At 44.3% G+C, this 18750-nt stretch overlaps 1 protein-coding gene across 4 annotated transcripts; it reads left to right on the top strand.

Moving 5' to 3' along the window:
- The first annotated feature begins 1932 nt into the window (after window positions 1–1932).
- Window positions 1933–18255, top strand: DLL4 (delta like canonical Notch ligand 4). Of its 4 annotated transcripts, none has more exons than XM_083432483.1 (11): window positions 1937–3493; window positions 3656–3919; window positions 4522–4579; window positions 6428–6697; window positions 8900–8960; window positions 9127–9257; window positions 10712–10881; window positions 12149–12368; window positions 13483–14191; window positions 15281–15389; window positions 16396–18255. In XM_083432483.1, the coding sequence occupies exons 1-11, from the start codon at window positions 3440–3442 to the stop codon at window positions 16399–16401; spliced, it is 2052 nt and encodes a 683-aa protein (XP_083288609.1). In that variant the 5' UTR covers window positions 1937–3439; the 3' UTR covers window positions 16402–18255. The 4 variants fall into 4 exon arrangements, with proteins under 4 accessions (XP_083288607.1, XP_083288606.1, XP_083288609.1 ...); XM_083432482.1 differs by having other exon boundaries at window positions 6425–6697; XM_083432481.1 differs by having other exon boundaries at window positions 1933–3919.
- The last annotated feature ends 495 nt before the right edge of the window (window positions 18256–18750 follow it).

The raw sequence follows: 18750 nt of genomic DNA, 5'->3' as shown, positions 1-18750 counted from the left end.
TGCCAGGTCAGGAGTCATTCTGTGGTCGAGGGAAGAAGGAAAGCAGCGAAGAAGGAGAGAGGCCAACTGCGGGCTGAGAAGAAGAAAGAGGCTCGGTTTCACAGGGGCTGGACCCTTGGCCGCCCACATCATAATATTTTGATCGCGGAGGGAAGCTGATGCCCAGAGCGCGCCGATTCGACGTGAAACTCTATCTGCGAAGGTGCTCGCCCAGAGAGAGAGAGAGGATTGCCCTGAGGTTTGGCAGAGCTGTGAAAGAGGAGGAGGAGGAGAGAGAGAGACCCGCTTGTTCTGGCTTTAACCTACATTGGCTGGGGAAGGAGGAGAAGAATAGAGCGCGTCCATATGGTAGATGCTGCCTGTGGATCTGCAGCCCCAATGCGGTGCCCGGCTCGTGCGCGCTTGTGCCAGATGGCGCCTGGGCCAAGTGGCCAGGCGTGGGGTGGCTCTGGTTAGCCTCATAAACCTCCAGCACAAGTCCCCAAATCAAAACACACACATACGAACATCTGCTCGGGCCCGCAGTACCCAGCTAGCCTTTCAGCCGCGCATTAAAGAGCCCCACCGCCCTTCTGTCCCCCCGGGGTTAGGCGCTCATTACCATTTACCAAGCACTGATGTTATCTGGCCCCGTGTTTTTATTTAGCGCCCGAGCAGATTTGGTGGGTTGACAGTTGACGCGCTCGCGGGTGAGGAGGGGACCCTGGCTGCTCAGGGGAGAAGTAGGGACCTCCTGCTCTGCCATGCGGACTAGGAAAGAGCACCCATCGCCCTGAGATCCTGACTTGGGAGAGGTACCCCCACCCCTATCCCCGAGACCAGCCGGTGGGCATCGAAGGGGATGGTGTCTTGGGCACCTGTTCCCTGGTACAGGCATGGGGCGCTTTCTCACACAAGTAGGAAAGGAAAACGCTCTGAGCTTGGGGTCTTCTCCGGAAAAACTTTGCTCTGCTACACCAAAGCATGATCAGCCTGTAGGTTACACTCCGTTGGAAAGAGCGCGAGAGGGAGACGGTAAGTGGAAAGGACCCAGGTGAGTTTTTCCAAGGAAACCCTCTCAAGGTGTCTTCTCGACGAAGGATTAAAAGAGAAAGGGGACACTGTGCGCGCGTGGATGGATCCACGCAAGGGACCCCGAAATCCTCGAGCCAAACACTGGAGGAGATCCCGAGAGAAGCCACACTCGTTCAGGGAATCGTGGCTTTTTCTCGCTGCAGCGTTGGGTTTTCGTATTAAATCGACAGACGCTCAGCAGTTCATGGGCAGGGCTTTATAAAAGGGGGGGGGGGGAGAGAAACTTTCTAGAGTCAAGCAAGATCAGCAGAAGTTTACATCCATTTCGAAACAAGTGATTCCCCCCTCCCCTTCCCCCAGGAGCCATCTGGCAGGCACACTTTAAAAACAAAAAAACCACCCATCCCTGTTAGTACATCATATCCTAAATCAACATTTTGCTTTGGGTCCTCCTCGGCTTTGTAAGGCAGGCGTTTCTCATGCCGCACACAAACACACAGAAGTTGCTCTTTTGAAAGCAAGTGCATGGGGCGATCCTGTCTGGTTCAGGCAGAAACCCACACCTATGTTTATGCTTTCTCGCCTCAAAATAAAACAAGAGTATTCCCTAAGGGCTGCCTGGGAGACACCCACTGTTTCCCAAAACAACGCACCAACCGGTTATTTCGCTTATTTTTTATTTATTTTTTTTACAGGTGAAGAGAAGCGCGGACAGGGGCTGGCATAAAGGTGGCAAGACCTCATTATCATACAGCTGAAGGTTTATCTTCTCTCCCCCCCCCTTCCCCTCCCTTTTTAACAAGCTGAAATAAAAGCCACATGAAAGGCCTTCTCTGTGCTTGGCTTTAATGAGGGACACGCGACCCAACAATAAGCACACATTGCAATCAGGCCAAGGGGTTTATTGGCACACACCAGCCTGCAGCCAGGATACAATCTGAGCCGGCGCACCGCTCCGAGGAGGGAGGAAGGCGGGCAAGCAGGCAGGCTGGCAGGCAGGCTGCAAGGCTCTCCATTCACACCACGGGGGATGTTGCCCTTGGGACAGGGTTGGTACCCAGGGCGTGTTCCTCGATGTCACGGAAACCGAACTCTATACGGTTACGATTCTCCTGTTGATGAAAATGGTCCTCACCTGAGAGGTGAGAGCAGCTTCGCTCCGTCCAAGGAGAGTCAGCTGGTGGGGTTTGGGGGCGCAAATGGTAGGGCTTTGGAGGAGGAGCATGGAAGAATATACCAACTTTAGAGCAAAGCCACTTTAATTCGCCTAACTCTGTCCGGAGGCAGCGCAAGGGTTAATACGTCGTCCTGCCCCCTCTCCGCTCTTACCCGTCGGGGCTGCAGATAGAAATAGCCACAGGGTTAGGGCACACAGGTGCGCCGGCCTCAGAGCCCCGTGAATCGAAGTGATTTGCCAAACAGCCCGGGGGAAGATGTTTGGAGGGGTGTGGAAATCCGCAGCAAGGTTGGCCTTTCGATTTCTCAAGAACTGGCGTCAGTTCTGGTTTCTTACCTGCTCTCACCTGGGCAGGTAACACTATATGGGCAAACAAGAGTGCATAGGATGGGGAATCTGTGCGCCCCGAAGTTGTTGGACCCCATCTCCCCTCACCTATAACCATTGGCCATGCTGGCTGGGGCTGACAGGTGTTGGAAAACATCTGGAAAGCCACAAGTCCCCTAGCGCTTTGGACTCCATTCGCCTTCCTTTAGGAGGCATGCAGTCTTTTCGAGCCCGAATGAGAAGGGTACTCTTTTCACAAGGCAAAATCTTTCCCCGGTTGCCTGCCTCCTCCTTCCCCTTTGCGAGGGCTCCGTCTCCGTGGCGAGCGCACTAAATCTCTCAACAGATGCTGGGGCATCTTCATAATCAGCTCGGCTCCTTGGTGGTCAGTGTGGAGCAGCAGCAGCAGCAGCAGGGTATTAATTCTGGATCTGCGGGCTCTCCACCACATTGGGTTCCTTCTTCCAGAAAGATAAGGGGGAGGGATCTCCCGAGCCTGACGGACAGTTTACATAATGAGCTTGCGAGGCCAGGAGGCAACTATATAAACAGCGCGAAGGGAAGCCAGCTTTCCACTCACGGAGCGAGCGCAGGAGCAGCAGCTGAGGTCGGGGGAAGGAACGGGCTGCTGCCGCGCCACGCTCACACGCCCCTCCGCCTCTCTCCTCCGGGCTTGGGAGTTTTATAAACCACGGGATTTAACCCTCCGACCACGCCGATGCTTTAAAAAGCAGCCCCACTGGATTATACCTTCCTCTTCGTCTTGGGGAGTACTTGGAAGGGAAGCCTCTGACCTGCATGCCACGACTTGGGAGAGCCAGGCAGCAACAGCAGCAGCAGCGCATCTTTGGACCACCTGAGGAATACGAGCGAGCCTTGAAAGCTCAGCCCGGGAGGAATTAAGCACATCGTAGCGGGAGGATGGCAGCCTTGCGCCTCGTGGGCTTGACATTGGCTGTCGCGGTGACGCTGCAGGTAATGATGTTGGCACAGCCGTCGGGGGAATATATATATATATATACATTTATATATGTGTGCATGGGGAGTTTTTTCATTTTCTTTCTGGAAAGTGTTGGCCCCAAAGGGAACAAGCTCGGGTGTAAGCTCTGCTGTTGTGTGTGTCTCCCCTTTGCGCAGAAGGTCTCCGGCTCGGGCGTCTTCCAGCTGGAGCTGCGGCACTTTGCCAACGGCCAAGGCGCCCTGGCGAGCGGAGAGTCGTGCGGGTCGGGCTGCAGGACCTTCTTCCGCGTGTGCCTGATGCATTACCAGGCGGTGATCTCGCCGGGCGACTGCACCTTCGGCAGCATCGTGACCCCGGTGCTGGGCATCAACTCCTTCGCCATCCGGGAGACCGAGGGCTTCGGCAGCCCCATCAAGTTGCCTTTCAACTTCACGTGGCCGGTGAGAGCTCACCTTCAACAGCCTTGGAAAAGCGGGGCGGGGGTTGAGCGAGGAAGTCGAAATAATAACAATAAAAAAGCAGAGGCCGCCGTAGTTCAGCTGCAGGCTATATAAACAAACCCTGCGCTCGACGTTTTGTTTCCATAACTTGGTGCCATGTAGAAAGCTGCGCTCTAATTGCGGGCGTTGCAAATGCATGTCCGGAATAGAACGGCGAGTTGCTCAAGGCGAGTGAAATGTGCACATTTTGTAGCTAGGGGAAAGTTGCTTTCCACGAAGCTGGGGTGGGAAGGGTCGCCTCGGGGAGGCAGGGAGAGGACATTTCTTCCTCCTGCACCCTGGTCAGAGGCGAGAGACGCCTTTTCCCAGGAGATGAAAGCAGTCCTCCGGAGGAAGCTCCATTTCATCGACTCAGACAAAGTAATGCTATCTGCAATTAGATTAATTGAAATGTATATCTACCGCCAGGTAGAGGTTTTCTGGTTTCACCCGATTGTTTTAAATCTCTGAGGCCGACAGTCCCTTTCCGATCACTTATCACTAGAACTCCCCGCTTGTCTTAGGTTCTGTGCCTTCCTCTCACTCCTCCTTTCCATTCACAGGGAACTTTCTCATTGATCATTGAAGCCTGGCACGCTCCCGAAGGTTACAATCCAGCAGGTGAATATGGCCGTTCCTTTCCTACTCACTAGGGGGCGACAGCTTTTCAAAACTTGCAGCTTTATGCAGAAGCTAGCTTAAAAAAACAACACAAAATAGCTAAGTCTGCCAGCACAGTTATTAAATAGCTTCCACCTAAGCTACATAAATAAATATTGTTTTTACTTATTGCATGTAAGTTCAGAAAATATTTTCGATGCTTGCTTTAATTTGCAAGGCAGAGCTGTTCCCAACATCTTGATGGGTTTTGCTTTGATTTTGTCCCCCTACTTAATCTCCACACAATTGCGTTTCCTCCCGTTTATTTTTGGCGTGGGAAAGAAAGGAGCTCTTTGGTGAGAAAACGGCAAGGCTGCCAAAAAGTCCTGACTGCCTTTTCCTGTATTTTACACCTTTTTCAAATTCCGCCCTTTGGAAAAGGAATAATGGCTTTGGGATGTTTTTCTGACATAGAGGAAAAGGATATTTCAACAGCACAAGAGCTCTTACTTTGAAAGGCTTTCTGTAAAGCTTCTCAGGACCACAGCTAACAATAATGGATACTAAAGGCAAAAGTGAACAGTGCTTGTACACTGGTATCATGTGACCCCTGACCCCCTAATTACTGCAGCCCAGTGCTTGAGCCCCAAATGTCTCTATATACTCCTGGCTTATTAATATTTTAATCAACATAATTTGGCACACTACTTGGGCTGAACAATGCAATTTTCTTCCTCAGTTTAATTTCAGTGGTAACACGTTGTCACAAATGCCTTTTGAGGGCCAGGTTGATTCTCTTTATTTGGCATTATTAGGATTTCTTACCTTCAATCCCGCCCCCTAAAACAAAATCCTTCACTGTTTTTAATTATATTGAGCATGTTGCAATGAGCATTGCTACTTAAAAAAATATGAGGGCACCAGCTGATGAAATCTATTGCACAGAGTCTGGGCTTGTATGTTGGGCTAGAAGATTGATGCTAGACGCCATCGCTAATTACGGTGACACTGGAGAGGAAGCACAAGCTGGCGTGTAATGTGAGAATGTTTTAATAAAGGCATAGTGTGTGGTAGCACTGTGCATGTTAGCATGGGCCAGAAGGACGCTGTGTGGGAATTCTTCCTTGTTGTGAACAGCCAAGGCACATCAGACGAGAGGAGCAGTTAAGTGCCCAGTGTGCTTTAACATAAGGGATGAACTGTGAGCAGAGTTACCACCCGCATCCAGCAGAGCCTCTGTGCCTGAAACAACTGTATTGCAAGGCAGAACTTCAGCAGGTGTAGCATGTCTCCACAGGGAGAATGCCAGGATGGAAAACATTTTACATGTTGGATTTCTGCTTATTATACAGCCATTAAACGGATGCACTGCCACCCCACCCGCTGGGGGGAAAGTGGCAACTAACCTGTGAGGATGCAGTGCCACACTATGGGATGGGTTCTGTAAAACAAGAGTGCAAATAGTCCTTTGAGATGTGAGAGAGGATGCAGAGGTGGCATGCAAAGAAGGTTAAAGTATAGCAGATGGACTGAAGCTAGAGGACGGTGTGAGATAGGGTGGTGACTGTCAGTGCAAAGCTTTTTATTGTATTTTAAAGAGATGTGCTTCTGCATGCAATCCAAAACCTTATCACCTGCCTCTATGCTCTGTTTATTTCCCCCCTTTGAGTGGTGAGTGAGTGGCACTCTGCACGTGCCCAGGGGCATTTCTGCACGCATTCCAGATTCCGCAGTTGAGTCTGGCGCAAACCAAAGACCTTGTTGGCACAGGGGCCTTGGATGCGGCTAGAGAGGGAGACGGGGCTCGGGGAGAGTATCCTGTTTCTCCCTCCAGGCCTAACCTAGCTTGTGTCCTTCCTGCCCCAGCAGGATCCAAGCCCCCTGCCCGGAAGTGGCTCATCAGCCAGATGGCGATCCGGCGCTCGCTGGCCGTGGGCGAGGCGTGGCTGCCGGACCAGCAGAGCCACGAGTGGGCCCGCCTCAACTTCTCCTACCGCGTGGTGTGCAACGAGCACTACTACGGCGACAACTGCTCCCGCCTCTGCAAGGACCGCGACGACCTCTTCGGCCACTACGTCTGCAAAGCCGACGGCACCATGGCCTGCCTGCCCGACTGGACGGGGGACTACTGCACCGACGGTGAGCGAGGCCGCCCTTCCCGCCCTAGACTTTCCCCCCCCAGCGACCAGTTGGCGCGGAAAACGCGCGGGCGGGCGCGCAAACTGCGCCTCGAGGGCAGCGAAAGGCGCGACAGCTCCCCCTGCCGGTCGCGGGCGCCAACAGCTGGCGGAGGGGAGGCAAAGAAAGCAAAGCAACCCTGGCGCCTTCCCTAGGGGGACACTGCGCGTGCGCGAGCCCTTAGAGGTCGGCGGAGGGGTTGAAAGGGTCGGGCGAGAGGGCTGAGGGGATTTGGAAAAGGAACCTGCGAGGGTCGAGGCAGAGAGAGGGATGGAGACGGGGTTTTGTTTAAGCTCATAGGCGGGACGGCATGCGGATGCGTTGCTGTGTCCTTGCAGTTCCAACTGAGAACTAGAAATGTCTCACTGGCCTCCTAACCCCGTTATGAGCGCCTCATAATAAGTTCCTTCTTAAAGCATGAAAATAGTTTTGTTTTGTTTTTACAAAAAACACCCACTGCCATATATCTGAGACTAGTTTCTTCTCTCCATCCCTCGAAGTGTATGTACAGAGTTTACAGATTAAATGGTTCTCCTAAATTAAGTCTTCAAATGACCAAGCTTCACTACTGGACATCAGTTCTTTGATACAATTGTCTTTGGAATGAATGAATGAATGAATTAATTAATTAATTAATTCTAATTAATGCACACAAATGTGATTTGAAAGTTTCTATAAGGCTGCAGCCAGGCATTGGTTTTACAAATTCGCATTACTCTCTGGGATCATTTCTTACATTTAGAAGGCCTTTGGCAATTTCCTAGGGTCCATAGAAGTGATTCTCAAAATTGTATTCCATTGTGCTACCATTTATGGTGGCTGCAGGTGTGCCCATTTTGATTGCAGACCTCCAACTCTAAGCAAGTCAGTAGAGCAAAAATGCCATTCCATTCATTTGTCTGGGTGAGGTAGTGCAATGATGGGAATGAATGGGAACCACAGTTGTCTCTACCCCCATTCCCTTGGTACTAAAGAATCGGGGGAATGTAGCTCCCTCATAAATGGTTCCTTTTCTTACTGCACCTGCTCCTGGGGCCATCGCACCATTTCCTGCATCTGTGCTTCACATCATTTCCACTCCCCGCTTTGCAACTAGTTTCAGTCAGCCAGCTTTAGATGGTGACTGCATCAAATGTCCCCAGTATCTTAGCTTAATGTTCTAGATAACAAGAACTGTAAAAGGTATTCTCAAGTCTAATTTTACATTTCAAAACACTTCCAGTTGCCAGGGCAGCTTCTTAGTGCATTTCAAAGTGGCATTTTAACTATGGGTTCAGGTACATCTAAGAAGTTTAGAGTTTTTTTATTGCTAAAGTTGTGTGTATATCTCACAGCTATCATCAAAACTGATGGCAGTGCAGCTGTAGGAATTCTAAAAATCCAACCACTTCTTGTTTTCATTGGTCTTAGGGAACCAAGTCGATATTTGTTGACAAAACAAAACAAAAAAACTCCTGGCCTAAAGGAAATTTCTTTAAGAACGGTGCTGGTGCTACAGGTTTCTTCTAGTTCTCTGCCTTTAAAAAGCAAATCAAATGTTGGATTCACAATAATACATGTAAATTACACTTGTTTTATACATAAAATTGTACATTTTCCCACTTCACATTGATTTACATAATTTTGAGCATGGCATATAAGAATCTTTGGAACAGAATTTGAATTTTTGTTTAGTGCAAAATACAACTGTAAGCAATTGTGGGTCATTCACTCTCTGCCTCTGGGACAGTCACTGCTTCTCAGGATTGTCAATGAGAAAACATATTGACCATGTTTGCACATCATAATAAACCAGAGTTAATGGTTTTCTGGACTCTTTTGGTCCTCCCTGCCAGCGTGCAAGAGGAAACAAAATATTACCTTAGCTTAGCAATTATACCCAACCAGGGATCAGGATTTGTTTTGCTGAAACCATGGTCATTAGTTTGGGGGCATGAAATAAGCCACAATCCCTGATTCAAGCATAATGCTAAGCCAAGGATCGTGGCTTGTTGCCAGATCAGCAGCCCAGATCAGTGTTTACAGTAAACAGTTAACTAATATTTACTGTGATGTGCAAACTAGGCTGCTGTCTTGAGCTTGTTGGATACAAATACAATAATAAATACTTTGAAATGCATTTTTGAAAGTATTAACTTAAACCTTTTCCCTCCATTGAAACAGCTATCTGTCTAGAAGGGTGTTCAGAGAAAAATGGATTTTGCAGAAAACCAAGAGAGTGCATGTAAGTAGTTGCTGTATTAGATCTCAATGTGATTAACAGTATATGAGTCCTCTCCCTTCTCCCTTTACTCATTTCAGTGGTCATCACTGATAAAATTCCCTTTGACTTCAAGTAAGTTCAAAGTATTGTAACAGTTACTTCAGACATTTCAATTGTTTTATTTCAGCTGTCGTAGTGGTTGGAAAGGCCGTTACTGTAATGAATGTATCCCTCATGTGGGTTGTCGCCATGGGACCTGTACAAAACCAGGAAAGTGCATATGCGATGAAGGCTGGGGAGGCCTTTTTTGTGATCAAGGTTAGTTGATGTCGTTATAACAAAAATGCATTAATTTTAATGTGAGTGTTTTTTTCCCCTTGCTGATAAATTTCTTATGGAGAAATTTAACATTTTAGGTTACTGCAAGAAGTCTAACTAAATAGACTTTGAATCTGATTGCCTTGGATGATTGTGGCCAAATGTCAAAATTTCTCTTAAATTCTTCTCTTTCTGTAAAAGTGGTATATGTTACAGGAACCTTCACCAGTATTCGCACATATTTTTCTTTTAAGTATATATACTGCACATTTAGTCTTGCCTCTTGTCCCTTAGAAAAACTGTATATTTAGTGATCTATCATATACAGTACTTAACGGAGGCAGTTTTCTAAACATATGGTATCATAAGCAAACAGAATCTGGCCCTTCCTTATTTTTACTCATGGGAATATTATTATATGACAAATGCAGAATTTAAAATAAATGGAAATTGGGAGAAATCTCCAGATTCTGTTTCAAGGGACAGGCTTGACCATGCACCTGACATGTTTCCATGATCTCTGATGTAATCTCATTTGAATAACTATGGTTCTCTAAAGTCATAGCTGCACTTTAAACGGGTTACAAGTTCTTTTGCGACAATGGAATCCTTATGCAGACATGCAATTATTTAATTTATTAACCACATACATGGTCAATATATTTCAGGGTAGTTATACCACCTATGTATGATTGAACATCCTAAGAAACATTTCTGAACCTTGTAGAAGAAACCTTGTCTAGAGAAAGCCTATTCTAATGAGAATGTTGGAAGTGTATAAACTTACCAATATCTTTTTCAACTTGATAAATGCACATTTAAATCCCTTTATTGCTAATAGCTTTAGGCACCTACAAAGACAAGTATTAGCTCCAAACGCAGTACACTTATCAGCCCACCCAGATTCAAAGCAAAATCATTCTTATAGCCCTAAGGATGCATATATACAGTAGATATTGCAGGATATGGCCTATCTGTTTAAGGGTATTTTAATTGGCCTAGCAGGTGAAATGCTGATTGATCATCTATCATTAAGTAAAGTATGCCATATTACCTTGGTTATATTCATGATACTAAAAGCTCATATTAAGCTCATAAGTCCATTTCCTTCCATGTCCTTTTGATATACCAGGTTATGAACAAAAGTGAGGGCCACTGGCTGACTATCTTTGTTTTTTGTCTTATTGCACATGGAAAGGTTTTAAGCATTACACATTGTGGCAATGAGAACTACATTGTGGGGAAAGTACTGAGCTTATGCACCCCCAGGATAAGTTTATTTTAGGCATTCCTAAAAGTCCTCCTGGCTGGGGACACAAATTTCCATTGATTCTATTGAACAATAAATTGAAGGTGTTTTGGTCAAAGTCTCTGTTCTACTACTTCTAGTGCCTCATCTTTTTTGTTCTTTGTTAAAACGTAACTATCTCATTGTCATGTTTCTGTCCTTGCAGATCTGAACTACTGCACCCATCACAGACCCTGCAAGAATGGGGCCACATGCATGAACACTGGCCAGGGAAGTTATACATGTTCCTGCAAAGAGGGTTTTACTGGTGTTGACTGTGAACGGAATATCAGCGAATGTGACAGTAACCCCTGCAAGAATGGAGGCAGTTGCACAGTAAGAACTAATTATATGTTGGAAATTTATTTGCGAAAAGAGAAAAAGCAGCTTTCCATATTTATATCTTGTCCTTCCACCGGTGAGTTCGGGGTAGTATGCCTGAATATACTTACTGTATATTCACAGTACCCCTGTCTGACAGGTAAAGAAAAGGGACTGGAATGTTCACAATACCCCTGTCTGACAGGTAAAGAGGAGGGACTGATTGACTGGTTACAGTATTTCTGTGCCCTCCATTAACCAAAGGTCTGGGGAAGGAGGGTGTACAGTGTTAAAATACAGTACAAACAGTAAAAGCAACACATTACAGCAGAAATAAATCAAGAAAACCAACCACAGGCAGATCTTTAAAATTTAAAGCAAAAATATCAAAATCTATTAAAAGTCCCTAAAAAGCCTGGGAGAATTTTAAAATAGCCTTTGCCTGACACTGAAGGGAATACAGAATAGGCTGCAAGTGAGCCTCTCTAGGGAGAACATTCCAGAACCAGGATGTTGTTCCTGAGAAGGCCCTTCCTCCTAGCAGCCTCTTGCTATTTTGAGGGCCTCTGATGATGATTTCAAGGTAGATAGTTGGTGGATACCATCTTGGAGACTCTTCTGGGCCACTGGGGAAGGAGAAGTTAGCAGACACTGTGGCATTGGCAAAAAAAAGGGTGGGGGTAGCGCTGGTGCAGATATGGTGGCACCCCTGGCTATGGCATAGAGGGGCCCTGAAGCTCACATAGGGCTTGCGCACATACAAAAGCAAAAATATTACTGATCCCCCTGCATAGTCCTGACCTTCAGTGCTATATAAAACACATCTATCTGCTTCATGTACCTTCTTTTAGCTACACAGGTATACTGCAAGTAGTATTTTCTGTCTGTCTTACTTCACTTTGGTAGTGTCTGAGTATGTACAGTCCATAGTAAGTTAATAAGTCTTATTCCCTCAGTGCTCTTTTTAGTAACCATCAATAGTTGAGAAGTACATTGTTGGTATGAACTCGTCTCTTTGTAGTGGTATCACTTAATTTATAGTGTGCATTTACTTTTTCATCTGCAAGACCCTTTAGTTGTGTTTTAGCCCTGCTTGGTTCCCAAGTTACTACTTACCTGGAGACCCAATCTGATTCCATTTTAATTTAATTTGTTTTGGGTGCATCTGCTTTCACATCTCTGAAAGTTTATGTCCCTTTGAAAAATGGACAGGAAATGTAAATGAAAGCAACTAGTTTGAAGGAGCTAAATTTTATATATTCCTTATTTCCCCCCCCCACAGGATTTAGGGAAATACTACAAATGCACATGTCCCCCAGGATACGATGGTGTTAATTGTGAGCACAGTGCCTTGACTTGTGTTGATTCTCCATGTTTTAATGGTGGCACATGCCTAGAAAGAGAAGGAGGAACCAGCTATGCTTGTATTTGTCCTATGGGCTTTACAGGATCCAACTGCGAAAAGAAAGAAGACAGATGTACCAACAACCCCTGTTCTAATGGTAAGTCCTTTCACCGGAGGAGTTTCATCTTTGGGGACAGACAATAATGAAACTTTAATCTGATTCTGTGTTCCTCCCTTGATCTGTCAGTTTTCTTTTCCTATTATAAGGTATACTTTGTACGGTATATTTTTCTGCTTGCTTGTGAGGTTTATATTGCATGTTACATGGAGTTGCATATTTTTTCTCGACATTTTTAAAAAAAGAATCAGCTTGGGCCGAGTGGAGGGGGAAAGAGTCTCCTTAACCCTTTCCCTCCAGTGGTTCTTTCCCCCCAGATCAAAATAACTCTTCCTAAGTTGCTCTTTAACTCCCAGGGTGGAGGAGTAGCTTGCAATGCTGTTCGTTTATATAGATGACCACTTCGTAAGACTACAGTATAGGGGTTCCCAAATAGGTCTGTAGACCACTAGTGGTCCACAAATGTTATTCAGGTGGAACAGTGTGTCTGTAAAAATAGAATTCAAAATAATACAACATCTAGCGTAGTGCATTATAATTGCTACAACTGACAGAAAAATCCATAAGTGCCTCCAAGACCCTCTGCAATTTTCATGTGGCTTTTGGAAGCGACTGATGGACCATCTGACACCCATTTTTGGTTTTCTAAATCTTAGTTCTGTACTAAATCTTTTCTTCTTGCTTTTCTGCAATCTTAGCTGTCACTGGGACCTCTTCTTGTCATCTACATTCCCTCATTTCTGCACCTTCTGTATTGCTGCTCTGTGTCTAGAAAAGTCTCTTTGTGCATCAAGTCAATACTTCCCAATTGATATCTTTTGCCATAACGTTTCCCTGGGCATGACACACATTCTGTGATGCCTGCTACTTGCTTATGTCCTCCTACTTCATTCTTGATGATTCTGTATCAGGTTATGCCTTCTCTTCAGCTTTGCCCTGTTGGCTGCACTACTACAGGGTGAGTCTTTTAAAAGAGGCCCCATGGAACATGTGCACTCTGTATCCACAGGGCCTCTTTTAAAGGACTCACCCTGTATATTCTAGTGCCTGGGTAGTCTTGGTCTTTGCTTCTGTGTTCAGTGGAACACACAACAGTCGCTAAATAATAATAAAAAATACATTCCTAATCAAACTTTTTTTTCCCCCTCTACAGGTGGGCAATGCTTTGTTTTGGGCCAGCAACACGTGTGTCGTTGTCGTCCTGGTTTCTCTGGTCAGAAATGTGAGATAAACATCAGCAAGTGTTCCAGAAATCCATGCGCCAATGGAGGATCTTGTCATGACCTTGTGACTACACATGATTATACATGTACTTGCTTGCCAGGCTACGCTGGCAAAAACTGTGAAACCAGAACTAGAGATGAGTGTGCCTCTGAGCCCTGCCAGAATGGGGGAACATGCTATGTTGGGCTTTATCCTACTACTTTTGCTTGTCACTGCCCTTCTGGCTTCATGGGCAGCCATTGTGAATTTCCAGTGCGTTCAGTTTCAGAGCCTCCTAAACAGGTTCCTTGGGTGGCCATATCCATGGGAGTCGGGCTAGTGGCTCTTCTCATTTTGTGCTGCATGATAGCTATAGTTATCCGGCAGATGCAGAGACAGCCAGAACAGAATTCAGAAGCCATGAACAACCTGTCTGACTTCCAGAAGGAAAATCTCATCCCAGCGTCTCAACTCAAAAACACCAATAAAAACAAAGACCTTGAAGTAGACTGCGTGCTGGAGAAATCAAACTACAAACTTAAGAATCACACATTGGATTATAACCTGATGAAGGAACTGACGAGTAGAGGGGCTCAGGAAGATAAATACCATAAAAGTGAAAAATGTATAGGAGAGAAATCACCCTTCTGGTTACGCAGGTATGAACACCTTCTAAAGAAATCTAATTTCTTTGCATTTGTGAACAAGGAAGCCTATGTAGTGCAAAGAACAGGAGTAGGGAGCAACTCATAAATGTGTTAGATTCTGAAAAGCATGGAAAGTGGATAGCTCTGACATTTTAAATTTCATGCAGAGTACACTTCGCTTACAGCAACAGAGGAGCGTTGACAGTCTATCAAGTTTCGGAAATAGTTTACCTTCCTTAAAACTTAAATAAAATAACATTATGGTAAATGCCTTGGCACAACATATCTTATGGCCAGGTTGCAGTCCACTGATTCAAGGCCAATCCTGTAGCTAGATAGGTGGTAGGATTATGTTGTAACAGATTCCAAGAAACCATTATCTGAGGGCTAGAAAGCAACTAATGTTTGTTCTTAAGTTTATTTTTGGCTTATCGCTCATCGTCCGTTTAAAGCAAACAATTCATGGTCTGGGATTGAATGATGTGATAAGTCATACTATGGCTTGTTTGAGCTACATGGAGCAAGTAGGGAGGAGCCACACAAGGGGTCTACACAGCAGAGGCACACTCACAATTCAACCATGGTTTAAGACAAACTGTGTCTTATCATGACATGTGAGGCAGGGCTGCATGTGAAATTTGTTTACTTCACAAAAACACCTCTACCCAGATCCTTTATGCTTGAACTGCTCACCTACCTAATTTAATTGGCCTTGTGAATGCGAGGAAATGAAGAGAGACAAAAAGAAAGTGCAGCCAAGTAGTTCCAAATTCTATCTTTTAATGCAGACTTACAGCCTTTACATAAAATATTTAAAATTTTGTGCATCTACTGCACCTAGTAAGTCAAGCTGATTTACTTTGTTCAATAAAACACAATGAATGCTACTTGAAACCAGGCTACTCCCCATATGCAAGTTTCAGCCTGGTCATAGTTATTTGGTCATAGAATACTGAGGTTGTCATTGGTTGGAAACTGAATTTTTAAATATTTAAATACTTCATGGTCTAAGCTACTGTAAAAGATCCTTTCTTCAGTTTTAACACATGAAACGAGAAAATTTTGCTTAGAAATTTTATCATAGTTTTTTCCCCCCAACAGTGAAAAGCCAGAATGTAGAATATCAGCTATATGCTCTCCAAGGGATTCCATGTACCAATCTGTCTTTGTGATAGCAGAGGAGCGAAATGAGTGTGTTATAGCTACAGAGGTATGTATGTTGCCTACATAGATTTTAATTTTTGTTGCCATCCGCCTGTCTCAAGAGAGACATTTCTATATTGCTTAAACATTTCTATATTGCTTTTAGCTCCAAAAAGAGCTCTGAAAGCAGTTTACAACAATAAATATCAATACAAACAAAAATGACATTAAAAACAAAAACTAAACGAAGATAACAACACATATTAAAAGAGGGAAAATGTCTTGACCACCTACCTGACAATAAAGAAGGGGCCAGTGTATTCTTCCTTGGGTGGCAGTTCCACAATCGGAGTGCCATCACCAAAAAGGCCCTGCCTTGGCTGCAGAACATAGAGCAGAGCCCTGGAAGGCAGCCACAACTGACCAGCAGGTTTATGCAGAGAGGAGTGATCCTTCAGATATCCTGTTCCCAAGCTATATTTGTCACCAATAGTCATTAATTTATAGAGCTCAGGTCTCATTTTTTTATAATAAAAATCTGAAAAGATAGCAATGTAGTTTTAGACTTTCAGGCATCATTTGCATATATCTAGCAAGTAGTGGGTAGTAATGGAACTATTCCTAGTGTTGCTCCAGATCATTCCTGCAAACAATACTTAAGAAAATAGAGAAATTAATGGGTTAGTTTCTTCAGGGTTTTTTTGTTTTGTTTTGTTTTTAAGGTCTGAATCCCAGAGTAAAGATATTGGCTTAAGCTCTTACTTCTGAAACCAGAATTCTGCATTCTCACTTCCCACTCTAGCACCCCACACCTCCTGAAAACCTGTTTCAAAAAGGCATGGAATGTGGAGCAAAGGGCTTCAACAGGAAGGAGATATTGATAAAATTCATGCCAGTCCCCTTGCCCTCACTTGACAGCATCAGGCCAATTATCCTGCTCCAATCTAGTGGCCCCACTGCTTCACAAAGCTCTGCTGCTACTGCTGGGGAACTTGGATTGCAACTTTAATCTGTATTTTGAATAGCACTGCCTGTTTCTAATTTCTTTCCCTCCCCCATTTGTTTGTAAACAGGTATAAGAATGAAGGTCGCTCTGTTTGCACCTCAGTGTTGGAGATGCCACAAGGTGGACATTCCTGCTAATTGTTTACAATTCACAATTGGATTGGACTTGGATTTTTTTTAATTATATGCAATTTGCTGCTCTCAGGAGGAGGAGAGGATGGAAGTGGGTGAACTGGACAGACTGTGAATTTAAAGATGCAATAGACCTTTTGGCCCCCTGTTCCCTTATTTTGAAGTCTGATAGGAGGAATATAATTGACTACAGGGAGGGGAGAGGCAGAGATGGTGTCTTTTACTAGCCTTTGAAATTACATTGCTGCCAGTTGCTCGTGGACAGTTGTGTGACTTTCCAAAACTTCAATCTTGGAAGGTGCCCGTTGGTGCAAAAGGCACTCTGCCATCACAGAATAAACCAGCAATACTGTGAGAAGAATGAATGAAGAAACATGTTTTCCTATGCATATAATGGATACAGAATAAATGAGCTCACCATTTTTTTCTGGATTTGAAAGTGCCTGAAGCGTGTTTAAGAATCTAGAGAGCCCAAATCAAGACATAACTGCCTTTTCCCCCTGCAGTACCCAAACAGTATTGGCAAGGAGTTACTTACTACCAGTACCTCCTGTTGCTTCTCTATTTTACATCCCTTTCCCCCTTCCATGTATTCCAAACAATGTAAGGAGAGATGGATAGTGAGCTGGCATTTCATCTCCTAGGATGATGCTTTGGTGAACTGAGCAGTGAATTGGGATTTGCTCCTATTTCTGAACGACAGAAACATCCATGGACTTAAAACAGCAGAGGAGAATCCTGCCGCTGCTGCCTCCTCAGTATGAGGAAACTTAATCCCAGTGCTCGCTGAAAGCCTTACAAGTGCGTTTAAAATCAATCAGCTGTTTTCATGCCCTTTGCACTACTAGTCACCATGAATAGAAGTGTGTTTCTTCTTCATAGGCATTAGGTAGGATTTGGAATTTTGTGTTGGATATCTGAATCTGGTGCCACCACCTCAATTCCAAATAACCCCCAAGTCTAAACTTGTGGGGTTTTTTTACAGCCAGGGAAGTGTTTATGAGCCCTGAAGTTTTATTCCTTGCTGCAGAACAACCACCACTATCTACGGCTCTGCTGGGCTAAGAAAGACTAAGCTACAAGGGGGACTTATTGAGGGATATCTGTGGGTGAAATCATAAATCTCTTGGTTTGTCCTGCTTCTTCATTCCTTCACACTGCTACAAGGAAAGGAGTAACCTTATGTTTTTTAGTCCAAAGGAGCAGTTCTGAACTGGAAAACTCAGTGCACGCAGACTCTCATACATTTACAGCAATAATAATAGACATTTCAGATAGGAAGTGCTGTGATGTTTGTAGTGATAAACATGTACTGTGGGAAAGGGAATATGGCGGAAGCAGAGAGAGGAAGCAAATTTTCATTCAAGGAAGTTGGGATTGTGCTTTCTGCGGTGGAAGAGCAATGTTCCTGACCTTGTAAATCCCAGCATCAGTTTTGTTCACCTCCAGCCTTGAATTGTGCAAGCAAGATTTTGCTCAGAATGTTCACTACTGACCTTTTGGTCTGACCATTCAAGACCGTTATGAAAATGACCTTCAGAAATCAATAATATGGTTTATACTAGTGTCTGTTTGTAGTTATTTTAAAACATAGTATTTCAATAATTTAAAAAGAAAATCAGAAGCACTGAACTTTCTACATTTTGTAACATTATTTTGTATATAATGTATATTTATAATCAAAAACAGAAGTGTAAATATGTTTATTACTTATCATGTTATGTTTTTATGTGATGACAAAGTTTGAATTTTATTTTTTTTTTCAAATAATGAAAATACTTTCCTGCTACTGCAAAGTTTGGTGTGGTTTCTCATTTTATGACTTGAGTTTCATGTTCTTCCAGTGTTTACAGGAAATCTCTTTGTCATAGAGGCTGAGTTCTAACAGGTCCTGTAGTAATATAAATTTGTTGCTTGGCATTACATAACATGTGCAAAGGTCACAAAGTTTCTGGTGAATGAATTCATTTTATTTATTTTTTTAGTTGATAACCTGCTTTGATGTAAGAATTCTTACATTTTTAATCTAGAAATGTAATAAAGCCAAGCTTTTTACATAGTCCTTAGAATAAGGACAAAACCCTAGCCTATGTTAGTTCTTACACAACAAAGAAATTACATCTGTTGTTCATTCTGGAAAAGGATTCGGGAATAAATAAACTCACTTCTCAACTTTATATTCTGTTAATGAGCGAGAAAGTTCCTTTGCTGGCTTCTTACCTTTCTCTGTTCTAACAGAGTTCAGGATAATAATAATAATATCTTTATTGTCATTGCCCCCTTCGGGGACA

Source organism: Podarcis tiliguerta (assembly GCF_965153285.1).
Source record: "Podarcis tiliguerta genome assembly, chromosome: 1".
Lineage (NCBI taxonomy): Eukaryota > Metazoa > Chordata > Lepidosauria > Squamata > Lacertidae > Podarcis > Podarcis tiliguerta.
The sequence above is the reverse complement of the archived record's forward strand: the minus strand, read 5'-3'. Positions and strand labels throughout refer to the sequence as shown.

Coding starts and splice junctions, on each gene's coding strand:
- DLL4 (XM_083432480.1), top strand. CDS start 3,440: ATGGCAGCCTTGCGCCTCGTGGGCTTGACATTGGCTGTCGCGGTGACG. Junction 10,882..12,148: donor AGAATGGAGGCAGTTGCACA/GTAAGAACTAAT, acceptor CCCCCCCCACAG/GATTTAGGGAAATACTACAA. Junction 14,192..15,280: donor TCACCCTTCTGGTTACGCAG/GTATGAACACCT, acceptor TCCCCCCAACAG/TGAAAAGCCAGAATGTAGAA.